The 10,917-nt window shown below is 36.4% G+C and overlaps 1 protein-coding gene across 1 annotated transcript in view; it reads right to left on the minus strand.

Annotated features, from left to right (window-relative positions):
- itga10 (integrin, alpha 10) overlaps positions 1-10,561 on the minus strand; it is a 30,130-nt gene extending 19,569 nt beyond the window's left edge. Inside the window, exons 1-5 of the mRNA XM_046847038.1 lie at positions 10,262-10,561; positions 9,755-10,000; positions 3,724-3,838; positions 2,214-2,323; positions 2,017-2,105 (exon numbers count right to left, since the gene is read on the minus strand). Of these exons, the coding sequence (XP_046702994.1) occupies positions 2,017-2,105; positions 2,214-2,323; positions 3,724-3,838; positions 9,755-9,806 (366 nt within the window). The 5' untranslated portion in view covers positions 9,807-10,000; positions 10,262-10,561. The remainder of the gene's footprint in view (positions 1-2,016; positions 2,106-2,213; positions 2,324-3,723; positions 3,839-9,754; positions 10,001-10,261) is intronic.
- Between the last annotated feature and the right edge of the window lie 356 nt (positions 10,562-10,917).

Consider the following 10,917-nt stretch of genomic DNA (forward strand, 5'->3'; position numbering starts at 1 on the left):
GTTTGGAATTGAGAGAAAGAAAGAAAATATAAAGAGAAAGCTATTTACATTTTCAAAGCACACTATTTATTTGACACAAAAAAACAAAGAGGTCCAAAGCAGGAGAGAGCAATATAAAGGTTAAAGATAGAGAGGGAAAAACATAAAGATGAAAGAAGAAAAAGTGTGGTCTCTGGTCAGGGTGGGTTGGAGAGGGTAGCTGGGGGACAAGAAAACATATTGTGAGTGCCACATATTTGAAAATGGTTAAGGGAGAAAGAATGAGACAGAGAGAGTTGAAGAAATAGAAAGAGGTACAGAAAGAGGGAGACAGAAATAGAGACAGAGAAAGAGCAAGAGGTGCCTTGGCTTTTGCAAGGCCTGTCATTACAAAGATCTAGAGCCGTATTCCAATCCAGTTATAGCCATGACCACCACAAGATCTATTCAATATACACACATGCATGGACAAAGTGACACACAAGACCACAGAAAGAGTAATTTAAAGAACACAAACCTGAAGCATACTCGAACTGGAGTATGATGTACCGTATTTCAAATATTAAGTGATGTTTCAACAATATGCAGTGTCTCTGTACAAGGTGCTGCACTTTGGCATTCTGTCACTCGCTATCTTGCAAGCACACATTCAAACTCTTACTCACAACCCTTGGCAAACATTCCCCATCTTCCCCAAGTGAATTATTCATACACCATACAACTATTTCTTGGTTACACACATACAATAGCAGCAGCCAACAAGCAATTCCACCAGTTCTCAGTGGAACAGACGACTGAGATGGGGTTACTTAGTCCTGCACTACACAGAAGCCTGTGTTTGACTGAGCGGAGAGTGAAAGAGCAGGAATGTGTAATTAGGTGTGCAAATTATATGTAAATACACCTTTTCTGTCTGAGGTTAGGCGAGGTTTCCGCTATCCTAAGCTTGGCTAACATCTGCCTCTGCCTGTTTCCTTGCCCAGCATGAGGGGTGTGGTGTTTTTACTTTTGGCTGAGTTAACTTGAACCAGGTCAGCGTATATAAAAATATAACAATAGAAATCAGCACAATAACACAGAGGTTGCATTAAGTAGAGGAATTTCACCCCATTAACAGGTGCAGCAAATTTAGCAAATACTTTCTAGTTATTACTTCTCTGATGTCAAATGAACTCAAAGGAACTTATGAGCTCAAAGGAACTTATGAGCTCAAAAATTCTCACACATTTATCATTTATGTAAGCACCTGGGACATGTCACTGGGTGTGACCTGAGACAACCTCTGAAAAGGGATGCTTTATTTTAGCCAACTACTTGCATATTTTTGGGGAGAAGATGCACAGAAGACTTTTCCTGCATTCTTCTACAGAAAGTTTGATCAAACTTAATTTAGTTGGATCTAATCCTCCCAAAATATTTGCTGAATATGCAAAAAACAGATTTTTGACTGCACCTACATCACCACCACATGAAGTCGGTAGAGCACTTCATAGGAAATTAATAGCATCCTATGAAAGCAGGCATGTGTCATAAAGGTTGATTAGTAATACCACTGCAAGAACAACACATTCCATTCCGTGCCATGAAGAACCGCAAAACCATGTCAATGTATTATAATGTTTCAGTAAAAATATTTTTCAGCCTGTCACGTTAGAGCATCAAACTTTAGAATGGCATGGCTATATATATATATATATATATATATATATATATATATATATATATATATATATATATATATATATATAATGCAATAAACACTAATACATACACATTTCTATTTGTGTGAAAATAAAGCAGACAAAATTTATAAATAATAAAAACAAATATCTAGCTTGGTGCAATGATAATAATGGCTGATTTTGTCTGATGTTGAATGCTAAGCATTGAGAGGGATAATTGGTCTTCAAATGGAGGATCACTAGGTGAGTATTTCTGCAAGTCATTTAACTACATTTGGGGCTTTGACTAAGTCAGTTCTATGCATAGTAATCAGCATTAATAAAATAAATTTTTCCAAGTTGTATTTAGTCTTACCAGAAATCCGTTTTGATTATCCGGTGTAAGCGTCATGCCCAAGTGAGAGTTTTTTAGATTCCGTGACACATTCTGAAATGCATTGTCAGCTGTACACAAAAATTAAGGAAAACATTTGATATTGTGGGATTACTCTAGGCATTAATTTGTGTGAATTGTTTACATAAGAATACTGATTCTTTGGTCATTCTTCTTACCTAGATTCACTTTTGAGCAATTGGAATTCAGCTCCTCTCCTACTGTACATTTGTAAACATCCCCCTTTCTGTTTTTAGGTGGACCATCCCATGGAGCACCAACCAACATCCTGTGCCAAAAACAAATACATTGAATTTATATGAAGTTACTTAAACTTATGTTTATACAGCATATGCATTAAGTGTAGAACATATTCAACTTAATTGGAATGGATTTTTGTAAACAAGTTTTATAATGCAGAAACTTTTTATATTTTGATTGCAACACATACAAAAGAGGAATATATTTCAGTTCAGGAAAACGTCTATATATTATAGGGAATGTCACATGTTTTCCATTTGAAAGGATTTTCCAGGCAACTACACAAACATGTTGTATGTTCCCTTACAGGTAGATACAGTTTGTCTTTCTGGGAAAACTTTATATATTCTCTTGCCAACTATTTTCAACAAAACCAAAGTCATTTCAATTATACCATAGTGCTTTTGAATTGTCAAATGTTAGTGGTCAGAATGTGTTGATTAATCTTCTATAACACTATGGCTTTGAAAGAACCACCAGCTGTAATTGAAATGATAGATTTATACTGTATTAGAATATGTTATTGTTTCCCATTTACAGGGACTTTTAGGCAAGCTGCAAGTGCAATAATAAACAGTCTATAAACAGTCCATTATCATTCCAAAGAAACCCCAGTCTGCCTGCCTCAGTGACTATTGCCCAGTAGCCCTGACCTCAGTTGTGATCAAGTGCACACAGCCCTGTGCCAGCTGGACACCAGGAAGTGAGGCAGTGTGCGTGGGCAGACATGTCTCACGCACCAACATTCTTAGCACTGAAACTCACCAGGGTTGTATCCTGAGCACCCTGCTGTACTTATTATTTGTTTGATTGTGTGGCCACATCCAGTTATATAACCATTATCACGTTTGCTGATGACACTGTTGTGGTAGGCCTGATACATGTTCTCAGTGTACTACTACCTACTTAAGATTTAAGGGGGGACCCCAGTCACGAGAGTGTTCACATTACACAGGAGTAGCCATTGTCCTGTCACATTAAAATTCAGGTAAAGAAAGACCATCAATGTCTTTAACACCTAAGATGTTTAAGGGACACAAATCTCCAGCTGGCATTTTTACACCTGCACCAAAAAAAGAATCCTGATAGGTCTTAAACTTTTTTGTTTATGACCTACATTCCTGTTGATATATTTGTATTACCCCACATTTATTATACAGTAAATGTTGGTATGTTTTACATATGTTCCATATGTAATACTAATAAGAAAAATACACACTTTGGGTGGTAAAGATGCCAGGCTATATGACCCCATATACAAAGTGGGGTTACAGCTTATAGCAGTGGTCCCCAATCCCCGGTCCACAGGGGGTGAAAATATTGTCATTAATCCGGTCCAAAGTTTTAGCTAGCCTAACTCTCCAATAGAATAAATGTATTTACCACAAAAGCTGAAACCATTCATTATAAATGACATTGATTACTTACGTCGGTTTCTCTCCCCCAGCTTTGTGCTGTAGCACAGAGAACCCAAACAGAGTGTCCTCTGCACCACTGAAGATGCGTGGCTGGCTCACATCAATGTTAAAACATTGACAAACTCCTGAAGACATAAGACATAACAAAAAAGACATGGACAAATGCACGATTACTGTAAGAAGAGGAGAGAGTGATATACAGAAATGCATGTCACCTTTAGTAAAAACTGAACATAATACGTCCCTGTATGCTTAACAGACCTTCCTTTAATACATGTGAGAGAGAGAGAGAGAGAGAGAGAGAGAGAGAGAGAGAGAGAGAGAGAGAGAGAGAGAGAAAGAAAGAAAGAAAAGAAAGTTTTTCATACCACTAGCCAATGTACATTAAAAACAACTTAAACCAGCAAAACAAGTGGCAATGCGTAACATGTACCAAAATATTTTCCTGATTGCATTCTATCAAAAAATGTGGCTGCAAAAACAAAAGCTCAACCAATAGGGAGTTTAGAATACCACAGCGCTGTGTGTGTGGTGTGTTTTTAACCCATACACATGCCGGCAAGTCATTCCTTCTGGTCAGCGATCTGCTTTGGTTGGGTTTCATAGACTTGTTTATTTAGGGACAGACATGAAAAGGCAGATATTCAAAAGACGGCAGGCAAAGGCCCAAACCCCATCAACCTCAAACATGATACTGCCGTTACTTCCCTCAAAGGGACTCTGTTTCCTCCGAGTTGTTTTTTTACTGATTGTTTGTAAGGGAGAAGGTGCTATTTAAAGAATCCTTTGTTTCCTTTTATATATGTATATAAAATTCTGTGCAATCCTTCATTATAATTTTTTTCTTTCCCTAGATTCAGGTCCACTAGATAGGATTGAGACTTTAGAGCTTAAAAATGAAACTGGATCCATTCTGCGATTTTATGATTATATAAATATGATATTTCTTTGCTTCCTGGGAAGTGTGGGGTTTTTTTTTTGGTCCATGCCTCCGAAGCTGTGTCATGACAACTGTAAACATTTATGCAGTGTGGTTTTGAATGGTTCCAATAGCAGAGCAGATCTATCCCATAAGCTCTCACTACAGCCCACACATCTACAATCAATTACTTGCATTTCTAAGCCAATAACATCCTAATGACCACATTTTAACCTTTGTGTAATGGTCTCTACTCTCCTCTAAAGCCAGAACCAAAGCTCAGCACTAACCATGATCCTGAATGCTAATCAAATGAAATGTTTTTATTATTTTTATTTGTATAGCATTTATAACAATGGACATTGTCTCAAAACATATAAGCTTTTCAATACTGTTTTACCCCTCACCCTTAACTGCATGGTTTATTTTCCTGTTGCATATTTAATTATAGAGAATATGCACACACCATCCACTTTAGTAAGTACACCTGTGTATTTACACATTCAAACAGTTAGCTTATCAGCTAGACATCCGACATATATATATATATATATATATATATATATATATATATATATATATATATACATACATGCATTTTGTCATATCGTATCATATCATGTCATATCATATTTTGTCAAATCATAGTGCCATAATGCATTATGATTTTCGAAACAAATGATGTTAGCACATTGCGAATAAGTTTCTATTAGGATACAGGAATACTGTAGACATTACTGTTGGATGTCTAGCTGATAAGCTAACTGTATGAATGTGTAAGTACACAGGTGTACTTACTAAAGTGAATGGTGTGCATATTCTCTATAATTAAATAAATATATATATACACACATATATATATATATATATATATATATATATATATATATATATATATATATATATATAGTATAGTTAGTTTAAGATATAATGCATGCTGTGCCAATATGAAGGTATAATATGCATGTAAGCGTTAAGGGTCACGGTCATAATTACTGGCAATGGTGTTAGTAATTATGACCGTGACCCTTATCCCTTACATGCATATTTTTTTTTTTTATACAAAAAAAAAATGCTTATTTGGCTTAAATGTTGCAAATTGCAGTAGCAAATACGCCAACTGCAGGCATGAAACATACACTACTATACATCCAGTACCTCTATAATAAATCTGTTTCAGTCAGTTTTTCTCTGACATAAACTTTCTTTTATTATTTTCTTCTCTCTGGCTTCCCTATGTACATCTCTATAGAGTTAAATGAGTAATAGATGTTCATAAGAGCATTATATAGAGATTAATAATCAATACCAAATTAGCTAAAATTTAGACACATTCCAAAGAGAGCACAATTTTCTTGTTGCTGTTTAGTTATCACTCACTGCTATGTGTCAGTGGAGATATACCAGGACATAGGCTGATAAAGACATAAACATGACTCACTTATTACTTTCCCATCTTGACTAAATGTATTAGCTTTCCTCCGATGTCCTCCTTCTCACTGTCACACATGTTAAGTTTATTGCAACTAGTTTCCTTTCTAATTTACTTCAGAAGCTTTCTTTCACAGACCTGTCCTCATTGTTTTGTGGGTATTTTCTTGCTTATGATGATTTATTTTCATCCTACCAGTCCTCTTGAGAGGTGTGGGTTGAAAGAATGAATAAAGGGGGAGTGGAAGATTTCCCTGAACCAGCACCTGTGTTCTTCATCTAAATACAGCTTAACATAGCGAAACTTGTTCATCACAGACAAAGTTCTGTTGAATCCATTAACAATACCATACTGTACACAACACACACACATGCTAAAATCCACAAGAGCTGGGATTTATGCATGTAAATCACTTGACACAGTACAGCAGCTATGAAAACTTTGGTCAGCAACTGTCACGTGGAGATAATAAAATATTCAGATGTGAATTTACAGTGGCAATTAAAGACATTAAGCATGAGGTGGTATGTAATTTCAACATTGCTGTTTACATACAGTATTACCTGTCTTTTTATTATAGCGATTTATGACAACACTTTACAGTACTGTTAAAACCACCTACCTTATATTGTGTAGGTCCCCCGTGAGCGTACAAACAGCTCTGACAGTCAAGGGACAAACTCCTCAAACATCAGAAGATGTGCTGTTGTATATGGTTCTTATTTGCCCACCACATCCCACAGATGGTGAGATCAGAATAAGTATGAACCATAAAGGCCTACAACCTTCATAGGTCTTGTGAAGTTGATGCCTTGATGAGTCAGAGCTGTTTTAGGGCATAAGGAAGACCTACAGAATGTTCGACAGGTGGTTGATTGTTACAACTGATCAGTGTATGTGGCAATGAAAACGCAAGAACAACAAACGTAAAGAAACAGCTCAACACTGTAGTGAATCTACAGTGAATATGGTCCACCCAAGATAAAACAACAATGGAAAAGAAAGGTGCAATGAAAAGGTGCAATGAAAAGGCTGATTTGACAACTTAATTTCAGAGTCATTCAGAACTCTCTATACCATCCCTAAAATCTGTCTCCCAAAAGAAATGGTAAGAAAACACCTTTAAGAGAAAACCTTGTGTACAACTTTCTGAGTTAATGGATCAGGGTATAGGCAGGTTCGTGCAAGAATTAGAAATGAGGACAAACTAAGGGTCTCAATTTGAGATGCACCACTGATGGAAGAAAAACATTATGGTTAAGTACTAAAGCATTCTTAAAATAAGACAGTCCACTGCCCCCACAGAGTATAACATGTAAATACAATGTTTACCAAAGAGTCATCAAAAACGAGACCGATGGCACAAAAGGTTACTAAGCACTGCATAAACCAAAAGGGGCAAACCACCATCAATCTACAATATTAATGATGAGATTCTGGTGAGGCTCAGCAAAAATCATAAACTGTCAAAATTTGGTAAAAGCCATATCTTTGGTAGTTATACTACTAATTATTTATTGAATTGGAAAGATATATTACACTTGCAATTCTTGCCTAATTCATAATGAACTCTGACCCAATTCTTTTGCTATTAGTTGTTTAATTACCCATTATTTATTAGTAGTGGTGACTTTGGTATTAATGTTGCATTACTCACTTATTCCTGACTAGTCCCTGTTAGTTATTTAGCATTGAATTATTAGCCATTACTCTAAGCGGTTACACACTTAAAAGTTTTCAGAAAGTTACATTCAATTATCAAAATGTATTGACCATGCAATTGCCCTGCTGTGTAAAAGATATAAAGATATATAGAGATTTGAAACAATATAGCCTTGCCTAAACATCCACAGAAAAGCATGCTCGAGTAGCATTTTAATTAGAAGCATATGTTTCTCTGACATACATGGACCATTAAGTACCCTTAGACCTGCCATTATAACTTGAAGATAAACTTAATCTTGAGTCTTATGTCTCACTTTTGAGTTTTAACAAATATTCCTTGACAGGTTTCCAGACCAACCTGGCAATGTTACGCTAGATTTAAGGCCATTAAACCTGAAATAGGAAACAGAGACAGACAGAACTGATGTTAACACTTTTGAAAAACAAAGCCTCCACAGAAATAGCAAAGCATGCTGGCCACACTGGGGCCAAGTGCATTTAGTCAAATAGGTGTGTTAATGTGAAACAACAGAAAAAATGAAGTTTACCTGACTTAATCTATAGTCAAATACTTAATATAAAGCTGCATGTACAATTTTTAAAACACTATTTTAGGATACTCTGGTTTTAAATTCGGTGTAATCTGTGAATTACTGCAAACCGATCAATATACAAATAAAAAAGAATTCCAGGCTGTGCCCAAAGTTGCACTGTGCACACTAAGTATGTCTAAATAGTACTGACAAAGGCACACGCATTTAAGGCAATATCTTGCAGCTTTGTTTTATTTTTTTTCCCCTTAAATATTAAAATGATTAGAAGAATAAGATGAACAATTCTGTTACTATCATTCTTCTGTTACTATGATTCAAAATTAATTTCACAATTGTTCAAATTAGACTAGACACATGACTGATTACTGACAGATCTACTGAATCTAAACATTATTTAAATAGAATTTTTCCAGCAATGTGATGTAGGCTAAAGGTTCCCAAACGGCAGAACATTATCTCATGATCAAGAGGGAAAAAACAGATGAGACAGAAAACTACTGAAATATATATGTGGAATGGGCTACAAAGACATTTCCACAGCTCTGGGACTCAGAGAACTTCAGTTAGAGGCATTAATGTAGAAAACTGTGTTGAATCTTCCCAGAAGTTGTCGGCCTACCAAAATTCCTCCAAAAGCACATCAACAACTAGTACAGGAAATCACAAAAAACACCAGATGACCATCTAAGGAACTGCATGTCCACTTCAGATATGATTTTGAATATAGTATCAATAGTATCAATGGTAGTAGCAAAAACACTGCTAACCAAGAGGAATACAAGGGGTCATTTCATACTGGCCAAAAAAGTGTAAAAAAAAAAAAGCATGTTTATGATCTTCAGGCCTTTTGGGATAATGTTCTGTGGACTGATGAGTAAAGATTTTTGGAAGACATAAGTCCCATCTGGTGTAAAGTTAACACAATATTCAACAAAAAGGATGTTTCATTTACAGTTCAACAAGGTGGCTGGAGTGTGATGGTGTGGGGATAGATACTTTCCTGTTCATGCATCAGCAGAAGTGGCAAAAGTACACACATCCTTTACTTAAGTAGAAGTACAGATACTCATGTTTAAAAGACTCTGATCTGATGTTGAAATACTGACTACTTTTTTACTGTAGTTAAAGTAAAGAAATTTGGGCTCTGATATGTACTTAAGTAAAAAGTAGCCATGACTGCTACCTGTTTTAGTGTCATGCTGGTAAATGGACATCACATCATATTAGTTTATTAAGCAGGGCTGTTGGTTGATTAGCCATTAGGGTTGCACAAGACAGTGCACTCTTATATATATATATCATTGATTCATCCAAATAGTTGTTAAAAAAGATTATTTCGAATCAGCTATTCAACAATGAACAAAAAGACTTTGTTTACAAAATGAGACATTATTAGGGTTTATAACGGTTGTCGACATCCAACGTGAATGTTTTATAAATCAGACTGGAAGTGCGCAAAGGGGAAACCCACCTTTGAGCAGAACGATGATTTTTAGTAAGAGCAGGCACTCGCGTTTCTCCATTTTCTCCAAGCCAGGCGAAGTCTTTTCGATTCGTCTTCGAGTGTTTTTTTTTTTACGTTTTTTCACGTCTTTTTTCTTCTCCGTCTTGATCAACTTGCAGCCTGTGCACTATGCAACGCCATGCCAGCGCGCGCGACTCACCTTCAGATCCAGCTGTGCGCAGCGTACACACTCAATCCCCCGTTACACACCGCCTAGACAGGAAGAACACACTGTTCACAAACACTACACACCTGACTAAAAGCGGTACATGACCAATAACAGACCTACATCTACCCCTAAATGCACACTTTAGCTATCCAAACCACCTGGACTTGATGGAATTAAGGTTATTAGGCACTGAAGGTTGTTTTAATTCTGAAAGGTAACTTCAGCACAGTTTCCTTTGAAAGTACTATTACTATTACTATTACATCTACAACATCTGTTTCATAGTGAAATGTATGTGTTCTTACCTTTTCCCTACACACGGAAAGCTGAAAGTGCCTGAAGAACAGCACAAACTCAGATTAAGCACCTGTTGTGAAGAACAGAGGCTTTATGTAGGTCCCATTAAAGCGACAGGACGGACAGTGACTTCCTCACACACACACACACACACACACACACACACACACACACTACTGACTGGTTCCACTGGTGTTGAGTCCAAGTCCAAAATGCTGATCTGATCTACTTAGTTCTGAGGTGTAATGATGTAACTGATGCTTACAGTTCTATAGCTGATTATGACGCTACTCCTGTCCCTCTCTAGTTGTGTGGTTCCCTCCAGAGCGCACACAGGCAGACTGAAAGAGCCCTTTATACTGAAAAACCTTCCTAGAGCTCCACGTTTCAAAACCCAAACCAACCAACCACAGTCATCTCTCTCTCTCTCTCTCTCTCTCTCTCACTCACACATATAGACACACACATATCCCTGTATACCCCCTCTCTCTGTGCCCTAAACCCCTGAGTGTCGAAATTTTTCTTACTTAAAATAACAAATACATCATAACCTTGCATGGAAACCTATACTTTAACTTATTATTAGTGAGATAACCCGTCTAAAATAGGATGCTTTTAAATAAGGTTATTTTTTATAACTATTTAAAATTATTAATTAAAAGAA

This window comes from Silurus meridionalis, chromosome 4 (genome assembly GCF_014805685.1).
Source record: "Silurus meridionalis isolate SWU-2019-XX chromosome 4, ASM1480568v1, whole genome shotgun sequence".
Taxonomy (NCBI): Eukaryota; Metazoa; Chordata; class Actinopteri; order Siluriformes; family Siluridae; genus Silurus; species Silurus meridionalis.